At 36.2% G+C, this 26,171-nt stretch overlaps 1 protein-coding gene across 1 annotated transcript in view; it reads left to right on the plus strand.

Moving 5' to 3' along the window:
* DNAJC1 (DnaJ heat shock protein family (Hsp40) member C1) overlaps positions 1 to 26,171 on the plus strand; it is a 196,636-nt gene that overhangs the window by 99,053 nt on the left and 71,412 nt on the right. Inside the window, exon 8 of the mRNA XM_007454169.1 lies at positions 12,845 to 13,008. Coding sequence (XP_007454231.1) covers positions 12,845 to 13,008 — 164 coding nt within the window. The remainder of the gene's footprint in view (positions 1 to 12,844; positions 13,009 to 26,171) is intronic.

Raw genomic sequence — 26,171 nt, forward strand, 5'->3', positions numbered from 1 at the left:
GGCCCCCTTCCTCTTTCTTCAGATCCAGCAATGGCTCATCGCTCTGACTCTTCTGTAGTCACATCTCTGGCTGATCATAACTGGGAAAAGTTCTCTGCTTTTAAGGACTTGTGATTAGATTGGGCCAACTTGGATAATTCAAGATAGTCTCCTATCTCAAGCTTAATCACATCTACAAAGTCTCTTTTGCCATGTAAGGTAAAATATTCCCAGGTTCTGGGGATTAGAACATGGTCATGGTTAGGGGACCATTGTTTGCCTTATACAACCTTCAGGTGTCTGGGCAGCTTTAGAACAGGGACTTTCTTTTTCATCTTTGTGTCTGCAGCATTGAATATAGTGTCCTGGCACATAGTAAATGTTTAATAAATGGATGAATGACTAAATATATGAATTAATATAATTCCATGAATATTAATGAGTGTTAATATTAGTGAAGAAGAAAACAAACTTATGGTTACCGGAGGGAAAGCGGTGGGGAGGGATAAATTGGGAGATTGGGATTGACATATACACACTGCTCTCTATATAATAGATAATAAGGACCTACTGTTTAGCACAGGGAACTCTTCTCAGTACTCTGTAGTGACCTATATGGGAAAAGAATCTAAAAAAGAGTTGGATATATGTATATGTATAGCTGATTCACTTTGCTGTACAGCAGGAACTAACACAACATTTTAAATCAATACTCCAATAAAAAATAAAGTTTCAACAGTTACAAACACAAAATAATATTCAGATAAACTATATCATTGTTTAAAGCAGACTTCTGTTTAAGAGGGGAAAGTTTAGGATGTTAGAGAATTACATATTAAGGTTGACTGATGTGTGTTTTGCAGAGCAGAGTAATGGTAGACAAATGATTATTATTGTTATATTAAACCAAAGATTGAAACAGAAGTTGAGCAATTGTTGAAATAGTTTTAATTAAATTGAATGAATCAATGAATAAATGAAACTTTAAATGTAATTTTTATATAATTGTTACTTTTAAGTAAAACTGTTACATAAAAATTTTCTAAGCCTTTTAAGACTAGTCAAAAGGAGCCGGGGGGAAGGGGCTTCCCTGGTGGCGCAGTGGTTGAGAGTCCGCCTGCCGATGCAGGGGACGCGGGTTCGTGCCCTGGTCCTGGAAGATCCCACATGCCGCGGAGCGACTGGGCCCATGAGCCGTGGCCCATGAGCCGTGGCCGCTGATCCTGTGCGTCCGGAGCCTGTGCTCCGCAACGGGAGAGGCCACAGCAGTGAGAGGCCCGTGTACCGCAGAAAAAAAAAAAACGGAGTGGGGGGAAATGACATTTACAAGAAAAGAGAAAAATATCAAACTAAACCAGAATTTACCTGTAGAGGCAGTATGAATACACTAATTTCATTGCTTTCATGGTCATGTTTTCATGACTATTTTTCCAAAATTGTTTAGAGACTTTTGTTCTGCCTAAGAATTTGATAACAATTCTCAAGCAGATTTGATAATGCTCTTAAAAAAATTTTTTTTTAATTTTTATTTTTAAATTGAAGTAGAGTTGATTTACAGTGTTTCAGTTATACAGCAAAGTTATTCAGCTACACATATACATATATATCTATTCTTTCTAAGATTCTTTTCCATTACAGGTTATTATAAGGCATTTAATATAGTTCCTTGTGGGGCTTCCCTGGTGGCGCAGTGGTTGAGAGTCCGCCTGCCAATGCAGGGGACATGGGTTCAAGCCCTGGTCTGGGAAGATCCCACATGCCACGGAGCAACTAGGCCTGTGAGCCACAACTACTGAGCCTGCACGTCTGGAGCCTGTGCTCCACAACAAGAGAGGCCACAATAGTGAGAGGCCCGTGCACCGCGATGAAGAGTGGCCCCCGCTTGCCACAACTAGAGAAAGCCCTCGCACAGAAATGAAGACCCAACACAGCCAAAAGTAAATAAATAAAAAATTAAAAAAAAAAAATATATATAGTTCCTTGTGCTATACAGTAGGTCCTTGTTGTTTATCTATTTTATATATAGAGGTGTATATCTGTTCATCTCAAAGACCAAATTTATCCCTCTCTCTCTTTCCCCCCGCTAACTGTAAGTTTTTCTATGTCTGGGAGTCTCTTTCTGTTTTGTAAATAAGTTCATTTGTATCATTTTCTTTAGATTCCACATATAAGTGGTATCATATGATATTTGTTACAATAATTTGTTATTTAATAAAAATATTGTGTAAAGAAACATTAAAATAGGTAAATATCTGAAAACTGTATGCCAGCAAAAATGTGTGATAGTCTTCTAAAAAGTTGGAAAATTCATTACTAGCTTACGGTTTCTTGAAACTGAAAATGAGGAAATTAAATGCCAGAAACTTTATTAAAAACAATACTCATCCTAGGCTCTGAGTAATAAGACTTCTGTCGCTCATGTTTTGATATCAGTAGTATATTTAGAAAAGGTGATGGTATCAACATTAAGAATGTTAAAGAACAGTCACATTACTCTTAATAACGTCAAAAGCTGTCATGTATTTTTAAATGTAGTCTCAATGGTTACATGCAAAGAATCTTTTAATTAATTTTGTTAACTTCATTACAGTGTTCTACATTGTATACTTTAGAACTAATACATAAAGGCCCCAAATCCCCCAGTGTGCATTTCATTTGCCCCCATCCTTCTTAATTTTAAAGACCATCATTGGAATACTGAGTTCATAATAACATTTCCATCTGCTTAATTGAGTAAATTCATCTCATGCAGATTAGCAATAGCTATTTTATGCTGCCTGTTTTTCATGACCTGATTGCTAATCTGCCCTCAAGTCTATTTGCTTTACTGCTGAGATTGTGCAGAGTCCTCTAAGGGCTACACTAGAACTACACTGAGTAGGGTGTGGTGGTGTTACTTACTGAAATGGTATTTTAGGGGGGAAATCTGAAAAAGGGTAATTTTTTAAAAATAAATAACATTCTTCTGGGAAGTCTTTATGGAAAAAAATGTGATAATTTATTTGGAAATTTTTGAGCATTTCTTTCTTTATTATAAACCTTTCATCAATTTTATGTTTTAGGTTTAAATCCAAGTTGAATATTTATAATTATAAGACGTTTTCAGTGTTAATAATATTTTTATACATTCTCTAATTGTATGAGTTTTAATCTAATTCAATAGATGTGAGTTCTAAGTACTATAATGAAACAGCCCATATTGTGAATGGAAAAAAATGAGTTATTTTATGAAGAAATTAATTGTAAAGGTTAAAATTTGAATAGAGAAAAGAGGGGAGGAAGGGTAGAAGGAAAACGCAATATTTCCCTTTTTTACTGTGTACTTCATATGAGTTAAGAAGAAAAGCAAAATCAAATAATCAAAACCCTGCTGTCAAGTACTTCTTTTTTGTCTACAGAGATAATCATTCCAGACATTATATTTTTCTTCTTGTTGTGTGGTCCCCACTCCATGCCCCAGTGATGGCCTAAGTAGGGGTGCCAAGGGGACAGTAAGAACATGGTAGACAGAATATATCTCTTTAGGGTGGCAGGACGGGAAAACATTCACCTTCCCTAAGGTAATGGAAGACTGGTTTTCTAGAAAACTTAGGTTCATGAGGAAAGGAGTTGCTAGTGCTGATTTGTAAGCTAGTTCAGGGGTGATGGAGAAGGAGGACAAAGGAGGTAGGGCAGATGTAATCCCAATGGGTTCGAACATTTTTCCTTTGGATGGGAGACTCTCTGAGATAATTTATGAAAAGGCATATGGCACATCCCTAGCTCCAGTACATTTGGAAACATGACCAAATAGAAACTCTGTACCTTAACTTATTATGTAGTAAAACCTGATAGGAGCCCTAGCCCCAAGAGTTTATATGTAGGCAAAGAATATCTTTAAAATAGTATTATTTCCTACGTACTTTGTTCTAATAACAATGGAATGTGAATTTTTAAAATCATATAGCTCAAATACAAATTACAGTTGCCTCGATATTTCATAATCATAATGCTGTGATGCTTAAATATAATGCAATCTCAGTTTTCTCACTGAAATGATTCAAAAAAGCATTTATTCAATTTAATATATAAACAATTATGGCTATAGATTAACTGGTCAAATTTCAACTAAAATTTTACTTACTAATCTGGAAATGAGTACCTATTTAATGTAACTGTATATAAAATGATACATCACTTTATAAGATCCATGCAGGCAGCTATTTTCGTCTCTCTTGTTTATAGTCATAACCCCAGCACCTAGAATAATGCCAGGCATGTGGTAGCTCCTCAGTAACTATTAATTGAATGAATTAATGAATTTAGAAATACCGTATTGCTCTTTTCTACTTCATACTTCTTAAAGCAATTTATTTAAACTCTTCAGTAACATTTTTGACAAGAGGGTTCTTGTCATCAGTAAAACTACTTTTTGAGTCATCAACACAGAGTAAATCATCTTTATTTCCATATATAATGAGGTATGATCTTTTTGATTCCATGTATGAGACTGACAGTGGAAATTTTATTCCAAGTCACAATTCATCTAATATTAGGATTTTTTCCTTTTTTAAAAAATATATGATTGTTACAATAAAACCAATGTATTGCTTTATCCCCTGAATAATTTTCATTGTGGTAAAATATACATAACAAAATTTACCATCTTAACCATTTCTAAGTACAGCAGAGTTCAGTGGTATTAAATATATTCATAATGTACAACCATTACCCCCCTCCATCTCCCATAGCTCTTTTCATCTTGCAAAACTGAAACTGTACCCGTTAAATAATAACTCCCCATTCTCACCTCCGCCAGCCCTGTGGCAACCACTGTTCTGTGATTTCAACTACTCTAAGTATCTCACATAAGTCTAATCATACAGTATTTATCTTTTTGTGATTGGCTTATTTCACTTTGCATAATGTCCTCAAGATTCATCCATGTTGTGGCATATGTCAGAATTTCCTTCCTTTTTAAGGCTGAATAATATTCCATTGTGTGTATATACCACATTTTGTTTATCCATTCATCTGTCAATGAACACTTGGGTTGCTTCCACTTTTTAGCTGTTGTGCATAATACTACTGTGAACTTGGGTGTACAGATATCTCTTTGAGTCCCTGGTTTCAGCTCTTCTGGATATATATCCAGAAGTGGAATTGCTGGATCATATGATAATTCTATTTTTACTTTTTTTTAGGAACCTCCATACTGTTTTCCATAGCACTGTACCATTTTACATTCTCACCAACAGTGCACAGAGTTCCAATTTCTACACATTCTTGCCAATGCTTTTTATTTTCTGGGGGTTGTGTGTGTGTGTGTGTGTGTGTGTGTGTGTGTGTTTCCTATAGCTATCCTATTGCATGTGTCTTTGGAGAAATTACTGTTCAAGCCCTGTACCCAATTTGGATCAGATTGTTTATTTGTTTGTTGTTGAGTTTTAGAAGTTTTCTATATATTCTGTATATTATTCCTTATCAGATACATGATTTGCAAATATTTTCTCCTGTTATATGGGTTGCCTTTTTACTCTATTGATATTCTCTTTTGATGCACAAAATTTTTTAATTTTAATGAAGTCTAATTTGTCTGTTTTTTCTTTCTTTGCCTGTGCCTTTGGTGTCATATCAAAGAAATCATTGCCAAATCCAGTGTCATGAAGCTTTTGCCCTATATTTTCTTGGAAGACCTTTAGAGTTTTTGTTCTTAGACTTAGGTAATTGATCCATTTTGAGTTAGTTTTTATATATGGTGTTGGGTAAGGGTCCAACTTCTTTATTTTCACATGGTATCTAGCTTTCCCAGCACCATTTGCCTAACTGTTGCTATTTTTGTTTTAATTTTTCTTTTTTTAAAATTTTGGCTGGGCCCTGCAGCTTGTAGGATCTCAGTTCCCTGACCAGGGATTGAACCCGGGTCACAGCAGTGAAAGCGCCAAATACTAACCACTAGACCATCAGGGAACTCCCGTGAACTGTTGCTTTTCTATTTAACTTTTTACTTTGAAATAATTATAGATTCATAGGAAGTTGCAAAGATAGTACAGAGAGGTCCCATGTACCCTCCTCTCAGTTTCCCCCATTGGTTATCTTATATAACTATAGTATAATATCAAAACTAGGAACTGACATTGATAGAAAATGTATGTATAGTTCTCTGCCATTTTGTCACATGCTTATATTAATGTAGCCACCACCCCAATTATCCACTACTGCTTTATTATCACAACCATCACCTTCTCCCATCTCCCCATTATCCCTAACACCTGGCAATTACTAATCTATTTTTCATCTGTCTAACATTGTAATTTTGACTGTATGATTTAGAGAATGTGAATTCGAGAACCGTACAGTATGTGACCTTTTGAGACTGGGTTCTTTCACTCATTGTATTGCCTTTGGGATTTATCCAAGTTGTTCCATGTGTCAGTAATTCATTTCCTTTTATTAATGAATAATATTCCATAGTATGGATGTACCACCATTTGTTTAACCATTCACCTATTGTAGGACATTTTGGTGGTTTATGGTTTTTGACCGTTACAAATAAGGCTGCTATGAACAGTCATATGTAAATTTTTGTGTGAACCCAGAAGTGCAATTGCTGGGTCATATGATAAGTTTATGCTTAGAGTTTTAAGAAATTGCCAAATTATTTTCCAGAGTTCCCATACCATGTTATACTCCTACCAGCATTGTATGAGAGATTTAGTCTCTTTGCAGCCTCCCCAGAATTTGATATTCTCACTATTTTTTATTTTAGCTATTCTGATAGGTGTGTAGCGATATCTTACCATGGTCTTAACTTGCATTTTCCTAATGGATAGGGATGTTGAAACATCTTTTCACGTGCTTATTTGCCACGTGTATATCGTCTTCAGTAAAATCTTTCTTCATGCCTTTGGCTTGTTTTCTAACTGGATTTTTTTTTTTTTACTATTGAGTTTTAAGAATCCTTCATATATACGTTCTAGATATGAGTCCTCTTTTAGATATGTGGTTTACAAATATGAAATCTTGATTATTGCAGCTCTACAATAATCTCAAAATTAGGTAGAGTGATTCTTCCCACTTTCTTCTTCTTTTTCGAAATGTCTTAGTTATTCTAGTTCCTTTGCCTTTCCATGTAAATTTTAGGGTAATCTTGTGTGTATCTACAAAAAAAAAAATCTTGGGGCTTCCCTGGTGGCGCAGTGGTTAAGAGTCCGCCTGCCGATGCAGGGGACACGGGTTCTGTTCTAAACCTTAGGGGGGAAGCATTTAGTGTTATACCATTAAGTAGGGTGTTAGCTGTATGATTTTTATAGATGCCCTATATGAAGTTAAGGAAGTTTCCCTCTATTCCTAGTTTTCTGAGTTTTTAATCATGACTGGGTGTTGAATTTTGTTAAATTTTTGTTACATTTTTTTCATCAATTAATATGATCATGTGATATTTCCTCTTTGGCCTGTTAATGTTGTGGATTACACTGATTGAATTTTGAATATGGAACCACACTTGCACCACCCCCCCCAGTAAATACCATGATGGTATATAATTCTTTTTATATATTGCTGAATTCTCTTTGCACATATTTTGTGAAGGATTTTTGTTTGCATCTATATTCATGAGAGATACTGGTCTATAGTTTTCTCTTTTTGTACTGTCTTTGTATGATTTCAGTATCAGGGTACCCCCATATAATGAATTGGGAAGTCTTCTGTTTTCTGAAAGAAGCTGTGTAGAATTGGTGTTAATTCTTTAAACATTTGGTAGAATTCTCTAGTGAAGCCATCTAAGCCTGGATATTTCTTTTTGGCAGTTTTTAAATTATAAATTAAATTTCCTTTATAAATACAAGGCTATTCAAATATCTTATTTCATATATCTATTTAATGATTGAATTAAGGTAGTTTGTACTTTTCAAGCAGTTGGTCAACTTCACCCAAATTGTCAAATGTATGTGTCTAGCGTTGTTCACTTTATTATCCTTTTGATGTCTGCATGTCCTGTGGTGATTTCTCCTGTTTCAGTGCTAAAATACTTCTAACTTCTGTTTTCTCACTTTTTTGGTCAGTTTTTCCAGATGTATATCAGTTTTATTGATCTTTTCAAAGATCCAGTTCCTTGTTTCATTGATTTTCTCTGTTGCTTTTCTTTTCAATTTCATTGATTTTTGTTCTCATTTTTATTATTTTCTTTCTTCTGCTTGCTTTGGGCATCTTTTGGGTAAACTCCTTTGCTCTGAATTCTATTTACCTGATATAAATTAGCTACTCCTGCTTTCTTTTGATTAATGTTTTGATTAATTTGTAATAAGTTTCTTATAGATAGCATATACATAGGTCGTGGGTTTTCATCCACTGTACCAATCTTTATCTTTTAATTGGTGTATTTAGACCATTTGCCTGTAATGTAGTTATTGATATATTAGGGCTTAAGTGTGCCATTTTATTTTTTGTTGTCTATTTGTTCTGTTTTCTTCTTTCTACTTTCTTGTGTAGATTACTCGAATGTTTTTCTTTTTAGAATTCCATTTGAATTTATCTATAGTGGTTTTTGTTTTTTGTTTTTTTGAGGTACGCAGGCCTCTCACTGTTGTGGCCTCTCCCATTGTGGAGCACAGGCTCCAGACGTGCAGGCTCAGCGGCCATGGCTCACGGCGCGGCCGCTCCGCAGCTTGTGGGATCTTCCCAGACCGGGGCACGAAACCGTGTCCCCTGCATCGGCAGGCGGACTCTCAACCACTGCACCACCAGGGAAGCCCTATAGTGTTTTTTTAATATATCATTTTGTATAGCGTTTTTAATGGGTGCTCTAGGTATTATCGTATATATACATAACTTATTAAAATCTACTGGTGTAAACAATTTACCATTTCAAGTGATATATAGAAACATTACCTCACTTTACATCCATTTATGTCTCCCACTTATAACTGTCTTAAATATTTTCTCTACATATATTGAATGTTATAATTTCCATTCAGCTGTCAGATATAACATAGAAAACTCAAGAGGAGGAGGAAAATCTATTGTATTTACCCATATTTTTACTCTTGTTCTTTCTCCTTCCAGCTATTTTAAGAATTTTTTCTTTTATGATTTCCTTTCTGTTCAGATTACTAGCCATTATTATCAGATAGGTCTGCTGGTAACAGATTCTCTTAGTTTTCCTTCATCTGCAGAGGTCTTGGTTTCTCCTTTATTCCTGAAGAATATTTTCACTGAATATGGAATTTTGAGTTGACAGTTGTTTGCATTTTGCACTTGAAAAATGTGCCAAATTCAGTTAGCATACTTTTCAGTTCTGGTATTTCTATTTGGTTCTTCTGTGTATCTTCTGTTTCTTTGCTGTTGACTTTTTATTTCTTCCTCTGTTTTAAGAATGTGTATTATTGCTTGTCAAACCATTTTTATATGGCTGTGTTAAAATCCTAGTCAGATAATTTGGATATCTCTTTCATCTGTTGGCATCTACTGATTATCTTTTTCATTCAAATAGAGATATTCTTGGTTCTTGGTATGATGAGTGACTTTTTTTTTTAATCAAAACTTGGACATTTCAGGTATTATAAGACTCTGGATCTTATTTAAATCCTCTATTTTACCCGGTGTTCTCTAACAAAGCCTAGCAGTGGAAAGGGGAGGGTTGCTGCCCTGTTACAGTCAGGTAGGAGTGGAATTCCAGGTTCCCTTCATGACATGTATTACGGCTGAGGGGGAGGCTGGTTGTGAATCCTTTCAGGGTTGGGTGGGTGTGGGTGCTCTTGCTTGCCAGTAGGTCTCCACTTACCCGAGTCTGGCTGGGATAAGCAAGAATGTCTACTTACTGCTCACCACCTGGCCTCCCCTGACATTGTGGGGGTCAGGGGTGCCTCAGCTGGACAGTTGTGAAAGCCCTGATTGCCCTCCAGGCTTCCTCTGAAACCACCCTGGCAGGGAGGAGGAGGGACACCTCATTATCCCTGGGTAGATTTGGAAACCCAGACTACCAACTTAGTCTCTGCTGTTTCCACATGGGAAGGGGGATCCCCATCACCTCTCAGCAGACATGAAAGCTTGGCTTCTTACACAGCCTTCTCCCACATCACCCTGAGATTGGGGTGCCTCATTACAGCCTCACTATGGCAGAAGTCTAGGCTTCCCACTAGCCTTCGCTGGCATGGGGGGTGGGGTGTGGCCATACTTTTTTCTGTGTTGTTTGCCTGAAGTAGATTGGTTATAATCTAAAAGTTTATCTTGATAATGCTGCTGCTTTTCTGGTCCTTTTGGCTGGAAAGAGAAAGCTTTTTAAATTTCTTAATATTACCATTATTATTTCTGTGCCTTTCAGTATTTTTGGGCTGCAAGCTTCTCTGGGACCAAGTCTGGGATATATGAGGCTGTAAGAAACCCAGAGGAAGTTACCACCTTGGTGCTTATTGGGTCCTGCCGTTCCTAGTTGGTCTGTCTTCTCTCCAACATTCAGATTATTCTTCTGTTTGTTTCATATATAACATTTAGAATTTTTAGTTTTTCTTAGTGAGAGGGCTATGAAAAAGTACTTCTTCATTTTTCCAGGAGTGGAAGTTTTGTATTATTTTTTAAGTGATTTTTTTAAATGCATATTTTAAAAGATTCAAATACTTGCAATTGTGATCAATGCCCCAGAAATAAACCAAATTTATTTGCTTCCTTTTTATAACTGCTTCTCTATAAGCAACCAAAATTAGTAGCCATGAGATACGTTCTAGTTTATGTGTATTTTCCCTTAGCAATAATTTGTTGCTCAAAATAAAGAAATTGTGAAAATTTGAGTAATATGACCAACTTCATAAGGAATCTTTTTTTTTTTTTTTTTTAATTTGGCTGCATTGGGTCTTCGTTGCTGCGCGTGGGCTTTCTCTAGTTGCAGCGAGCAGGGCTGTTCTTCGTTGTGGCGCGGGCTTCCCATTGTGGTGGCTTCTCTTGTTGCAGAGCACGGGCTCTAGGCGCACGGGCTCTAGGCGCACGGGCTCTAGGCGCACGGGCTTCAGTAGTTGTGGCGCATGGGCTTAGTTGCTCCGCGGCATGTGGGATCTTTGTGGACTAGGGCTCAAACCCGTATCCCCTGCATTGGCAGGCAGATTCTTAACCACTGCACCACCAGGGAAGTCCCCGTAAGGAGTCATTTATACGGTTTCTTCCTCTTTTCTAAAAAACAATTTTGAAAAACAAGAAAACCTGGCCTCCTATTTGGGCTCATATTGTACTCTGGTGACACTATGTTTTTATACTTTTAAATTAGACTCATATATCACTTAAGTTACTGATTTCCTATTTTGGTATTAGGGTGTTTTTTTTTTTTAAGTCACCATTTCAAAAGCCTGGATGTATAAAAGTACTGAAGCAGTATAGGATAAAATATGGTATTAGATACCATGTAATTTCTAGAAAGGTAACAGCCTTGTTAAGTAGAACTGTTCCCATAACACTGTATTCTTTTTTTTTTTTTTTTTTTTTTGCGGTACGCGGGCCTCTCACTGCTGTGGCCTCTCCCGCCACGGAGCACCAGGCTCCGGACGCGTAGGCTCAGCGGCCATGGCTCACGGGTGCAGCCGCTCCGTGGCATGTGGGATCCTCCCGGACCGGGGCACGAACCCGTGTCCCCTGCACCGGCAGGCGGACTCTCAACCACTGCACCACCAGGGAAGCCCAACACTGTATTCTTAATGCACATTATTTTTGGCCATTTTTCTCTATTGGGCTGCCTATCCTCTTGTCAGTTTATAAGATCTCTTTATGTATTCTATATATCAGTCTTCTGTTTGTACTCTGAATTGTAGATGATCTTTCCAAATCTGTTATTTCTCTCTTGATTTGTTTATTCTGTCTTTTATCTTTTTTTTTTATAGCATTTGGGTTTTCAGTCTTAGTTAAGATTTTGTCTTCCTTTAAATAGTACAGGTAGTATTTTAGATTTCTTTTTGCAAGATTTTTATTGTTTTGGTTTTTAAAGTCAAGTCTCTTATCCAACTGGGATTTATTTTGGTATATATTGTAAGGTTGTGTCCAATTTTCTTTCAAGTGGGTATTCATTTGTGACAGCATCATTTAATAAATCCTTTTCCCACTGAACTGAAATATTTATGAATTCTCTGTTCTATTCTAGGAATTTGTCTCTTCATATGCCAATATCATATTAATTTTATTACATTAGTATTGTAACAGATACACAGAGGATGTCTCGAGAAGATATGGTTATAAGAATGGATGAGTTTGACAGTAGTAATCAAGAGTGAAGTTACTTCTCAGTGTTAACTCTCTAATCAGAAAGGGATTTAATGGAGAGGCCAATTGATAACTTGATAAGTATCTATTGATAACTACCCTTGATGTTGCCAGATTATATTTTGCATTTGTAAAATATTGAAAAGATGAATGTATACCATTATTAGCTAATTTTCTGCCAAGTAGTATGTTAGGGGATATATAATTCTCCTCACATCAACTTTATGAGGTTAGATATAGCTCCCTTTTACAGAAGAGAAAATGGACACTTGTTCTAAGGGTTAAGTTACTTGCCCAGTATTGTGCAACTATTAGATAGTAAAGGTAGGATTAAAACACTAATGACCAGGCTCTTTTCACTATGCCATAATGAAATGTTTCATGAACAATACTTTGAACACTGAAGATATATACAAATTGATATGATGGTTATATCATAATCTTCTATCATTAGCACCTGTGGGTTTTATTTTAAAACAATGCAGTGGATAGGGCACAGTAAAACTTACAGCTAACTATAGCAAAGCAATTCTGTTTTGATGAAAGAACAATACATATTTATGTGTTCTTTTAAGAATGGTCTTTGAATAAAATGTTAGAAGCTATTATGTTATTGATTGGTTCTTTTAAACATTTTTTTTTTTTTTAGAGCAGAAGAAAGTTAAAGTAAAAAAACCAAAACCTGAATTTCCTGTATATACGCCTTTAGAAAGTACATATATTCAATCTTATGATCATGGAACTTCTATAGAAGAAATTGAGGAACAAATGGATGATTGGCTGGAAAACAAAAACAGAACACAGAAAAAACAGGTAAATTTTTAAAATTTTGTTTTAATTGAGTAAAATACATACTGAAAAGTACATAAAATATAGATGTACAGCTCAGTAAACTATCACATGGTAAATCAAGTTAACCATTGCCAAGATCAAGAAATAGAACACTGCCAGTGTCCAGAAGCCACACTCATGCTTCATCCTGGTCACTACCTTTCTTTTCTTCTACAAAGATAATGATTATCCTGACTTCTAACCATAGATTAGTTTTTCCTGCTGTTTGAAGTTTATAACTGGAATCGTCCTGTCTTAGTCCATTCAGGCTGCTGTAACAAAAATATAATAGACTGGGTGGTTTAAACAACAAACATTTATTTCTCACAGTTCTGAAGACTAGGAAGTTCAAGATCAAGATGCCGGCAGATTCGGTGTCTGTTGAGGGCCCTCTTCCTATTCATAGACAGCAGTCTTCTTGCTGTATCCTCACATGGTGGAAGAGGTGAGAGAGCTCTCTGGGGTCTCTTTCATAAGGGCACTAATCCCATTCATGAGGGCTCCACCCTCATGACCTAAGGAACCCCCAAAGGCCCCACCCCCTACTACCATCACATTGGGGGTTAGGATTGCAACATATGGATGGGGGGACAGACACAGACATTCAGTCCATAACACATTCCATATGTACTATTTTGCATCTGCTTTCCTCTATTCATATAGTATTTGTGATAGTTATTCATTATTGTGTGTAGCAGTAATTTGTTCATTTTCATTGCTGTATAATCCATTTAGAAATATAGCACAATTTATTTTTGTTGGAGATTGATGTTTCCAGTTTTTGACTATAATGAGTAAGTTTCCTTTGCACACTATTATACTTTCAGTACACGTATGTGTAAATTTCTACTTTTGGAGTTAAGTTGCAGGGTCAGCTTTAGTAAATAATTCTGAATACTTTTTTTTTTTCAATGTTTGTATCAATTTATAGCTCAGCAACAGGATCTGAAAACTTCAATTACTTTACATCCTTGCCAACACTGGGTCAAGTCTTTTATGTTTTTAACCATAGAGTTAGGTGTGTAGTCATATTTAATCATGGTTTAATTTGCATAACCTTTGATGAATAAGTTTAAACACTTTTTCTTATGTTTATTGGACACTGATATTCTCCTATGTGAAATGCCTTTCCAAGTCTTTTTTTTTATTGGGTTGCCTGTGTTTTTTCGTACTGATTTGTAAAGAGGTTTTTAATGTATTTCAGAAGTGAATCTTTGCACGTTTTCTCCCACTTTGGCTTGCCTTTTCATTCTCTTAATGGTGTCTTGATGACCAGAGTTATTAATTTTAGTCATCAGTCTTTTCCTTTTCTTTATTTGATGTTTGTGTTGTGTTTAAGAAATCTTTTCCCACTTTGCAGTCATAAAGATATTTCCAAATTTTTCTAGAAGCTTTAGTATTCTACTTTTTACATTTAGATTCATAATCCCCTGGACTTTATATTTGTGTTTATTGTAAAGTAATGATCAAGTTTAATATTTTTTGAAAAGTTTTCCAAACCAACTGACCCAATACCAGTTAAAGAAAAGACTGCTTCCTACAGCTCTGCAAATGCCACCTTTATTATAGAACAAGTGTCCATAACCATGTGGTCTGTTTCTAGACTTTCTGCTTTGTTCCATTAATCTATTTCTCCATGCTTGTGCTGATACCACACAATCTTAATTACTGTAGCTATGTTCTAGATATCTGGTATAGTAATTTTCCAACTTAGTTTTCCTCCTATAAGATTGCCACTTTACATTCACATATAATTTTTTTTAATTTATTTTATTTTATTTTTGGCTGCGTTGGGTCTTCGTTGCTGCACGCAGGCTTTCTCTAGTTGTGGTGAGCGGGGGCTACTCTTCCTGGTGGTGCGCAGGCTTCTCATTGCAGCGGCTTCTCTTGTTGCGGAGCACGGGCTCTAGGTGCGCGGGCTTCAGTAGTTGTGGCTCGTGGGCTCAGTAGTTGTGGCTCGCGGCTCTAGAGCGCAGGCTCAGTAGTTGTGGCACACGTGCTTAGTTGTTCTGCGGCATGTGGGATCTTCCCGGACCAGGGCTCGAACCCGTGTCCCCTGCATTGGCAGGCGGATTCTTAACCACTGCACCACCAGGGAAGCCCTCACATATAAATTTTTAAAGTAACTTGCCATTTTCCACAAATTATTCAACTTAGATATTCAATTGGGATTACACTGAATATATAGATTAATTTTGGAAGAACTGGCATCCAGATGGTATTGACTCTACAACCCATGAATAAATCCATTCATATAGGTCTTTAAAAAATTATTTTTAATGTGTTACAGGTTTTTGTCTGTATATACTGCACGTTTAAAAAAAATTTATTCCTGGTCATTTAGTGTTTTTAGATGGCATTATATATGATATTGTTTTTTTAAACTTCACTTTCCAATTATATTTGCTATATAGAAATACAACTGATTTTTGTATAATAACCTTGTGTCCTGCAACCTTGCTAAATTTATTTTTTAATTTTAACAGTTTCTCTGAGTATTACACTTTTTTTTTCTTTTGTGCTAAGGATCTCTAGTGCATGTAGAATAAAAGTGATATAATAAGTATCTCTGTTTCATTTCCAATCTCAAAACTTTCTTTATTAAAAGTTTTATTTCATTATTAAAATTATATATTCTTTTATTGTTTAACTGTTAAATGTGATATAAGCTGTAGGCTTTCTGTAGCATTTTTTACTGAGACACACTTCACATGACATAAAATTCACCATTTAAAAGTGCATACAGTTCAGTGGTTGTCGTCTATTCACTATGTTGTGCAACCATCACCACTATCTAATTCAAGATTTTCATCACACCAAAAAAATAAATAAATAACCCTCTACTTGTTAGCAGTTAGCTCCAATTCTCCTCTCTCCCCTTCCCTGGCAACTGCTAATCTATTTTCTGTCTATGGATTTGCCTATTCTAGACATTTCACATAATTGGTATCATACAGTATGTGGCCTTTTTTTTTTTTTCCCCAGTATGTGGCCTTTTGTGTTTTGCTTGGCATAGAGTATTCAGGGTTGTGTTATTTAACAGTACTTCATTTCTTCTTATGGCTAAATAATATTCCATCATAGATATATCACATACTGTTTATCCATTCTTCAGCTAATGGATATTTAGTTTGATTCCACTTTGGGACTATGTTAAAAATGCTATGAACATTCACATACAGGTCTTTATTCAGACATATATTTTGTGGTTTCTCTAGGGATTACATTAACATCTTAATTTATAACCATCTAGTTAGGATTAATGCCAACTTAGCTTCAGTAGTGTTAAACTTTCCGCCATATGATGTGTTATTGTCACAGATTAAATCTGTATATATTGTGTGCCTGTCAACTTAGATTTGTAACTTGCTTTATGCAGTTGTCTTTTAGTGCGATTAAAAAAGAATTACAAACAAAAATTACATTTATGCTGTTTTCTATATTTACCTGTGTAAATACAAAAACACCTATCCTGGTGTTTATTTCTTCATATGCCATTGAGTAACTGTCTAATGTCCCTTCATTTCATTCTGAAGGAGTCCCTTTAAGCACTTGTAGGGCCAGACTGCTAGCAACAAACTCTCTCACTTTTTGTTTATCTGGGAATGTCAAAATTTTTCCTTCATTTTTGAAGGATAGTTTTGCCAGATAAATAATTTTGGTTTGACTGTTCTTTTCTTTCAGCACTTTGAGTACATCATCCCACTACCTTCTGGTTTCTGATTAGAAATCAGATGTTAATCTTATTGATGATCACTTGTACATGATGAGTTACTTGTCCTTTCCTGTTTTGAAGATTCTTTCTTTGTCTTTAGCTTTTGATCAGTTTGATTGTGATGTATGTAGTTGTGGATTCCTGTGAATTTATCCTTTTGGAGTTCATTGAGCTTCAAATTTTAGAAGTTTTGACTATTATTCTTCCAATATTCTCTCTTTCTCTCTCACCCCCCTTCCCCTTCCTCCTTTCGCCTGTCTGTTACTCGTATTAAGCATATGTTGATATGTTTAATGGTATCCCACAGGCCTCTGAGGCTTTGCTTATTTTTCTTAATTCTCTTTTCTTTCTGTTCTTCAGACCAGATAATCTCAGTGAGTTTATTTGTCAGTTTGCTGATTCTTTTTCTGCCTGTTCAAACCTGCTGTTGAGCCCCTCTAGTGAATTCTTAATTTGTTATTGCACTTTTCACCCTCAGAATTCCTATTTTTTTCCTTTTAATAATTTCTACCTATTTATTGATTTATTCTCAACTAGGTGACACATTGTTCTCGTACTTTCCCTTTAGTTTTTTGGGCATGGTTTCCTTTAGCTTGTTGAATATTTAAAATAGCTGATTTAAAGCCTTTGCCTAGAAATTCCAATGTCTGGTCTTCCTCAGGCACAGTTTCTATTTATTTTTTCTTTATTTGGGCCATACTATATTGTTTCTTTGCAGGTATGGCCGTTATCGTTGTTCCTGTTGAAGACTGGGTATTGTGACTGTTATTATTTGCGACTCTGAAAAAATCAGATTCTCTCCCCTTTCCAGGATTTGTTATGTTTGGCTTATTGTAGTTGTTGTTTGTTTGTTTACAGACTTTTCTGTACTAATTCTACAAACTCTGTTTCTTTTGTTTTGTGTAGCCACCGAAGTCTCTATTCAATTAGCTTAGTTACCCGCTAATAATTGGACAGAGATTTCCTTGAATGCCTGTAGCCAAAATTTCTTCCAGTCTTTGCCGTGGGCTCTGTGTATGTATTGGGGCTCAGCTTCCACACCCAGTCAGGCAGTTGACAGTTCTGCCTTAGCTTTTACTTTCTGCTTCCAGAGAGCCTCAAGATCAACAGCAGGTGAGAACTTAAGTCCTTCTCAGGTCTTTTCTGACCATGCTCACAGCCTTGAGCGTGCACGTGGCCTAGATTCTCAGAGCATCTTTTTCCTCAGCCTTTCTTCTCAAGCTTTTTGGTTAATCTGTTGTTTGCCCAGCTTTTTTCTGTTGCCTCAGGAAGCAGTGGCTAAGATACTAGACAGTAACCATTTTCCCAGAATGCCCCCAGGGAAGAGCTTTTAGCATTAGGCCAGTTTTCAGTTAGGCAAAATAAAGACAAGCCTTTTGATCTTCCAAGGAGCCACGAAACAGATCAAAACAAATGATTACAGTTCCTTGAAAATTAGTTCATTCTGCTCCCTCCACAATCAAGAATATGGTTGTTATTTTCATAGGTAGTGCTGAGCTGTGGAACAGGAACAAGACTGGGGTAAGTTAATGTAGCCCAGAGGTTGCTGTTCTTATCAAGAATCAGCTGCCTTTCTTTAGTATATGTTACCCATAGTACTGCAAGCCTTTGATTAATTTCCAGAGCTTAGAAAAACTTGATTCTGATAGATTCTGATCTTTTTTTTTGTTGCTTTTATAAAGAGAGTAGGTTTGGAGTTCCTTACTCTGCCATTTTTGTTAACGTCACACTGTGAATTTTAAAAATCAAAATTTCTTCCTAGATTTGCTAAGAATTTTTATTTATTAAAAATGAATGTTATCAAATGTTATCAAATATTTTTTGTGTCAGCTATGATGATTATAGCTTTTTAACCTTTATTTTGTTAATGAGATGAATTACATAGATTGTTTTTCTAACAGTAAACCACCTTGCTTTCCTAAAGCCATTTGATTTGATATGATTTGATAGTACACAGAATTCTAATGTGCCTTTAACCCAGTTTGCCCTGATAGTTATATCTTATGTAACTACAATACAATTTCGAAACCAAGAAATTGACATTAAGTACAATGGCTGTGTATAGTTGTATGCCATTTTATCACATGTGTAGATTAATGTAACAACCACTGCAATAAAGATATAGAACTAGTCAAGATACAGAACATAAATACATCACTCATGCTTCTTTATATTCACACCCATCACCTTCCCACTGTCCTTAACCTCTGACAACCATTAATTTATTCTTTCTCAGGAGTTTTGTCATTTTGAGAACGTTATATAAACGGAATCATTCATTGTGTGACCTCTTGAGGTAGACATTTTTTAATGCCTTTCCGTTTTTATTCCTTTCTTTTTTTTAGTGAGGTGTAATTGGCATATAACATAATAGTTTCATATTTACAACATAATGATTCAACTTTGTATGTATTTTTTATTTATTTATTTTTGGCTGTGTTGGGTCCTTGTTGCTGTGCGCGGGCTTTCTCTAGTTGTGGCGAGAGGGGGCTACTCTTCGTTGCGGTGCGCAGGGTTCTCATTGCGGTGGCTTCTCTTGTTAACGGAGCATGGGCTCTAGGCACGTGGGCTTCAGTAGTTGCGGCACACGGGCTCAGTAGTTGTGGTACACGGGCTCTAGAGTGCAGGTTCAGTAGTTGTGGCTCATGGGCTTAGTTGCTCTGTGGCACGTGGGACCAGGGCTCGAACCTGTGTCCCCTGAGTTGGCAGGCAGATTCTTAACCACTGCGCCACCAGGGAAGTCCCTCGACTTTGTATGGATTGCAAAGGAATCACCACAGTAAGTATAGTTAACACCCATCACCACACATAGTTACAAAAATTTATTTTGTGATGAGAACTTTTAAGATCTACTCTCCTAGCAACTTTCAAATATGCAGTACAGTGTTATTAAGTATAGTCACCATGCTGTACATGACATCCCCATGACTTACTTATTCATACCCTTTCACCCATTTCATCCACCCCTCACTGCCACAGCCACACCTCTTATAAAAACCAGTCTGGGCCTTCCCTGGTGGTGCAGTGGTTAGGAATCCACCTGCCAATTCAGGGTACACGGGTTCCAGCCCTGGTCCAGGAAGATCCCACATGCCATGAAGCAACTAAGCCCATGCACCATAAATACTGAGCCTTCATTCTAGAGCCCATGAGCCACAACTACTGAGCCTGTGAGCCACAACTATGGAAGCCCGCATGCCTAGAGCCCGTGCTTCGCCACAAGAGAAGCCACTGCAATGAGAAGCCCGCGCATCGCAACAAAGAGTAGCCCCCACTCACTGCAACTAGAGAAAGCCCGAGCACAGCAACGAAGACCCTACACAGCCAAAAATAAAAACAAATAAATAAGTAAAGTTATAAAAAAAAGAAAAAATAACAGTATGTTCTCTTTTTTTTTTGAGCTTAGTTTTCTTGGTTTTTATTTGTTTTTGTTAAGATTCCTCTAAAAACGTGAGATCATCTGGTATTTGTCTTTCTCTACCTGATTTATTTTACTTAGCATAATGCCCTCAAGGTCCATCCATGTTGTCACAAATGGTAAGATTTCCTTCTTTTTATGGTTGAATAATATTCCTGTGTGTGTCTGTGGATGTGTGTGTCGCATTTTCTATATCCATTCATGCATCAAAGGACACTGAAGTCCTTTCCATACCTTGGCTATTGTAAATAGTCTGCAAGAAACATTGGGGTGCATATATCTTTTCAAATTAGTGTTTTCACTTTCTTTGGATAAATACCCAGAAATGGAGCTTCTAGATCATATGGTAGTTCTATTTTTAATTCTTTGAGGAATCTCTGTACTGATTTCCATAGTGGTTGGACCAATATACATTCCCACTAACAGTGCACAAGAGTTCCCTTTTCTCCATATCCCTGCCACCACTTGTTATTTCTTGTCTTTTTGATAATTGCCATTCTAACAAGTGTGAGATGATATCTCATTATGGTTTTGATTTGCATTTCCCTGTTGATTAGTGATGCTGAGCATCTTTTCATGTGTTCAATATGATGTTAGCTTTGGGCTTGTCACATACGGCCTTTATTATGTTGTGGTGCATTCCCTCTGTACACACTTTGTTGAGAGTTTTTACCATAAATGAATGTTTTTGTCAAGTTTTGTCAAATGCATCTATTCAGATGATCATATGCTTAATCACCATACATCTGTGAGTTTTGCTTTCTTCTTGTAATTGATTTCTAATGTCAATACCATTGTGGTAGGAAAAGGTGCTTGATATGATTTCAATCTTCTTAAATTTAGGACTTGTTTTGCGGGATAATTAACATCTGATCTATCCTGGAGATCCATGTGTACTTGAGAAGAATGTGTATTCTGTTGCTTTTGGATGGAATGCCCTGTATATGTTATTAATTCAGTCTGGTCTAACATGTCATTTAAGGCTAGTCTTCCTTATTGATTTTCTGTCTGGATGATCTACCCATTGATACAAGTGGGGTATTAATGTTTCCTACTATTATTGTATTGCTGTCTATTTCTCCCTTTATTCTGTTAATATTTGCTTTATAGATTTAGGTGCTCAGATTGACTTTTTTTTTTTTTTTACTCACATTATGCCCTTAAGATACCTCCAAGTGTTTGAGTGTATCAGTAGTTTGTTTCTTTTTATCACTGAATAATAATCCATAGTGGGTTGGTTTGCATGATCTAACATATTATGTATATAGGAGCATACAGTGCATACTCTGTTGTGAGATTTATTCATGTTTCTATAGTTTTCCCTTTTTAGTGCTGAGTAATATTCTATTGTATGGATACACTACAGTTTTTTTAATTTATTAGTTGATAGACATTTGATTTGTTTCTAGTTTCTGGCCATTATAAATGAGTCTTCTATGAAGATTCATTGTACATGTCTTTGTATGGACTTATGCCTTCATTTCTCTTGGGTAAATAGCATGCAGTAAAATGACTGGAAGGTGTGATGTGTGTATATCTAAATATTTTAAAAGTTGCCAAAGTGTTTTCCAGAGTGGCTATTAATTTTACATTCCCACCAGCAATGTGTAAGAGTTGCAGTTGCTCCACATCTTGGCCAACCTTTGCTGTTAACACTCTTTTTACCATTCTAGTGGATGTGTAGGACTATCTCATTGTGATTCTAATTTGCAGTTCTCTAATGATTAATAATGCTGAGCATCTTTTTATCTGTTTATTTTTCATTAGAGTATCTTTTTTATGAAGTCTCTCTTCAAATCTATGGCCCATGCTTGTCTTATTATTGAGTTTAAAGTTCTCTACATATTTTGAACACTTTTGTCACCTATATGTTTTGCAGATATCTTCTCCTTGTTTATAACTTGCTTTTTTTAATATATAAATTATTTATTTATTTATTTATTTTTGGCTGCGTTGGGTCTTCGATGCTGCGCACGGGCTTTCTCTAGTTGTGGCAAATGGGTACTACTCTTCGTTGCGGTGCCTGGGCTTCTCATTGTGGTGGCTTTTCTTTCTGCGGAGCATGGGCTCTAGGTGCATGGGCTTCACTAGTTGTGGCACATGGGCTCAATATTTGTGGCGCATGGGCTTAGTTGCTCCATGGCATGTGGGATCTTCCTGGACCAGGGATCGAACCTGTGTCCCCTGCATTGGCAGGCAGATTCTTAACCACTGCACCACTAGGGAAGCACCCTAACTTGCTTTTTATTTTAGTAATAGTGTCTTTTGAAGAACAAAAGTTTTAGATTCAGATGTTCAGTTTATTAAATATTTTCTTTTATACTAAGTTCTTTTCCTGTCCTAATTAAGAAGTCTTTACCAAACCCAAAGTTACTGAGAGTTTCTCCCATGTTTCCATTTAGAAGTTTTACAATTTTAGCTCTTAAATTTAGGTCTGTGAGATTTCAAGTTAATTTTTGTATATAGTGGGAGGCAAGCGTTGAGGTGGTTTTTGTTTGTTTGCTTGACATTTAGATATCCAGTAGCCCCATTTGTTAAAAAAGTTATACTTTTCCCATTCAGTTGGCATGGGACCTTTGTTGAAAATAATTGACTGTATATGTGTTGGTTTATTATTGGGCTCTATTCTGTTTTTTTAATCTGTATGTCTATTTTTACACCAGTACAATTTGTCTTGATAATAAGCCTTGAAATCAGATAGTATAAATCCTCCATTTGTTACCTTCTTTTCAAAATTGTATTGGCTATTCTAGTTCTTTACATTTCTTTATAAAATTTAAAATCAAGTTGTCAATTTGTACAAAAGATTCTGCTGGAATTTTTATTGCAGTTGAATTGATCTGTAGATAAATTTGGGGAGATTTCGCATTGTAACAATACTGAGTCTTTTTTTTTTTTGGCTGTCTTGGGTCTTTGTTGCTGCACACAGGCTTTCTCTAGTTGCGGCAAGTGGGGGCTACTCTTTGTTGCAGTGCGTGGGCTTCTCGTTGAGGTGGCTTCTTGAGGTGTGTTGTTGCAGAACACAGGCTCTAGAGAGCAGGCTCAGTAGTTGTGGCGCACAGGCTTAGTTGCTCCGCAGCATGTGGGATATTCCCGGACCAGGCCTCAAACCCATGTACCCTGCATTGGCAGGCAGATTCTTAACCACTGCGCCACCAGGGAAGTCCCAGTATTGAGTCTTTTGATCCATTAACATGTATATCTCTTATTTAAGTCTCCTTTAATTTCTCTTAGGAACATATTTTGTCAAATTTATACCTAAATATTTCACATTTTATACTATTCTGAATTGTATTTTTAATTTCAGTTTCTGATACGAGTATATCGAAATACAATTAATTTTTGTATATTAGCCTTTTATCCTGTAACTTTGCCATTCTCACTTATTAGTCCTAGTAGCTTTCATGAAGGATATGTCTACAATTTTGTTATATTTTAATGTCTGTGTCCTCTTCATATCAGGTAATACTGGCCTCATAGAATGCATTGGGAAGTGTTCCTTCCTCTTCTCTTTTCCACAAGCATTTGTGTGGAATTCCATCTATTTTTTTCTTAAGGTAGCTTTGGCTGTTTTTCTTTTTGAAGGGATTTGACTGTTTTATCCAGGTTGTTGAATATACTGGAATAAGTTGTTTATAATATTCCCTTATTATCATATTAATATCTGTAGTGATGTCTCTTTCATTTCTGATACTGGTAATTTGTGTCTTCTTTTCATTTTTTTTTTTTTTTTTAAAGAGAACAAGGAGGGGGAAGGAGGAAATACTGGGTGTTGGGGACTGCAATTTTTTAAAATTTTTATTTATTTATTTTGGGGTCTTTGTTTCTGTGCGTGGGCTTTCTCTAGTTGCGGCGAGTGGGGGCCACTCTTCATCACGGTGCGCGGGCCTCTCACTGTCGCGGCCTGTCGTTGCGGAGCACAAGCTCCAGGCACGCAGGCTCACTAGTTGTGGCTCACGGGCCTAGCTGCTCTACAGCATGTGGGATCTTCCCAGACCAGGGCTTGAACCCGTGTCCCCTGCATTGTCAGGCAGACTCTGAACCACTGTGCCACCAGGCAAGCACCGTGTCAGATTCTGTTTTATTTTTGGTCAGGGTCTCTAGAAGTACATCCATTTTACTGATTTTCTTTAGAAATCAGCTTTTGGTTTCATTGATTTTCCTCTGTTGTTTTTTAGTCTTGTGTTCATTGATTTCCGCTATTAATTTTTTCCTGTCTCCTACTTATTTGGGGTTTAATTTGCTCTTTTTCTAGTTTCTTTTTTTTTTTTTAAGATTTATTTATTTATTATCTATTTATTTTCTTTATTTTTGGCTGCATCAGTTCTTCTTTGCGGCACACAGGCTTCTCTCTAGTTGTGACACACGGGTTTTCTCTTCTCTAGTGGAGGCACACGGGCTCAGTAGTTGTGGTGTGTAGGCTTAGGTGCCCTGGGGCATGTGGGATCTTAGCTCCCTGACCAGGGATTGAACCCGCATCCCTGCATTGTAAGGCGGATTCTTTACCACTGAACCACCAGGGAAGTCCCTTTTTCTAGTTTCTTAAGGTGGACGTTTAGGTCATTAATTTGAGAACTCCCTTCTTTTCTAAGTATTAATGCTGTAAGTTTTTTCTGGACACTGAATTATTTAAATGTAGAGCTTTATATTTGGTATTTTTAATATTTATATATTTATATTTTAGCTGTATCCCACAAATTTTGATATTATGTATTCATTTTCATTCAGTTTGAAACAGTCTAATTTTCCTTGTGATTTCCTCTTCAACTCATGTTTATTTTCCTAAAAGATAGGTATTCTCCAGATATCTTTCTGTTACTGCCTTCTGTTTGCATATAGTTTTTTTAAGTTTACCATTTTAGGAATTTAGGATGAGCATTTAATTCATCTATATTTAGTATAATTAGTGATATTTTGGGGTTCAAATTTATCATCTTAGTATTTGCTTTCTATTTGTCCCTCTTTATCTGTTTCCTCTCTTGCTTTCTTTTGGATTAATTTTAAATTTCCATTTCTCCTTTCTATAAACTTGATGTCATTATACACTCTTTTAGTCTTCCTTTTGTGGGTAATATGTAGTATTCAATATGCCTCTTATTATAGTCTTGCATGAGTTTCTGTTGCTACTCCCCAGACAATAAAATGACCTTTGACCCTTTACTTTATCTATTTTGTGTGTGTATTTTGTGTGTTATGTGTTTAGCTGTGTCCCCTTAAAATTTATATGTTAAAGCCCTAACTCCCAGTACCTGAGAAACTGACATTTGTAAATAAGGCCATTGCATATGTAAGTAGTTAAAATGAAGTCATACAGGAGTTTTTTGTGTGTAGAACTATGTGATGATACAGCATTTCATTTCCTGGATTCCTTTGTTTCAAAGCCTGTATTCTTTTCTCATTAGAATTTTTACCTATGGTTTCTTTGGTTGAACTGACCGTAGAAATGTGCACACCTTATACTCTGTTAGATACTTGTTAAATTGATCAAGTGTCCAGAGTAATTTATCATGGTGACTTCTGCTGAGAGACCATAATAATGGGGGGAGTGGGAGACAAAATACTGGATTCTTAAGATTTGAAGACCTAAGTTCTAGTTTTAGCATCACTGTTTATTACCTATATGATCCGGGTTTTTGTTTTCTTATTACTTAACACCATACAAAGAGTGTGAAATTATCTGATCTTTCTACCTTAGAGATAAAAGTATGTATGTTAAAACATTTTGTAAACTGAGAAACCCTAAACCAAAAATTTCCTTTTATTCTAGCCTTCTTTGGGATCTTCCTGTCATTTTCAAAGTTTTCATCTACATTAAAATTTTTTTGTCCTTTTATTAGTAGAAACCAAATGAAGAGAAATATATGTCCCAGTTGACCTCTCTGCTGTTTGTATTAAGAAGTTGACTAACTTTGTTCAAGAACTTCTCCAATAATCTCCCTAACTCGTTTTTGTTTTGTCCAGTATATATTTGGAAAGGTTTTAAGTACCATGTTTGTAAGCTCTCACAAAATA

The sequence above is a fragment of the Lipotes vexillifer genome, unplaced genomic scaffold (assembly GCF_000442215.2).
Source record: "Lipotes vexillifer unplaced genomic scaffold, Lipotes_vexillifer_v1.1 scaffold316, whole genome shotgun sequence".
NCBI lineage: Eukaryota > Metazoa > Chordata > Mammalia > Artiodactyla > Lipotidae > Lipotes > Lipotes vexillifer.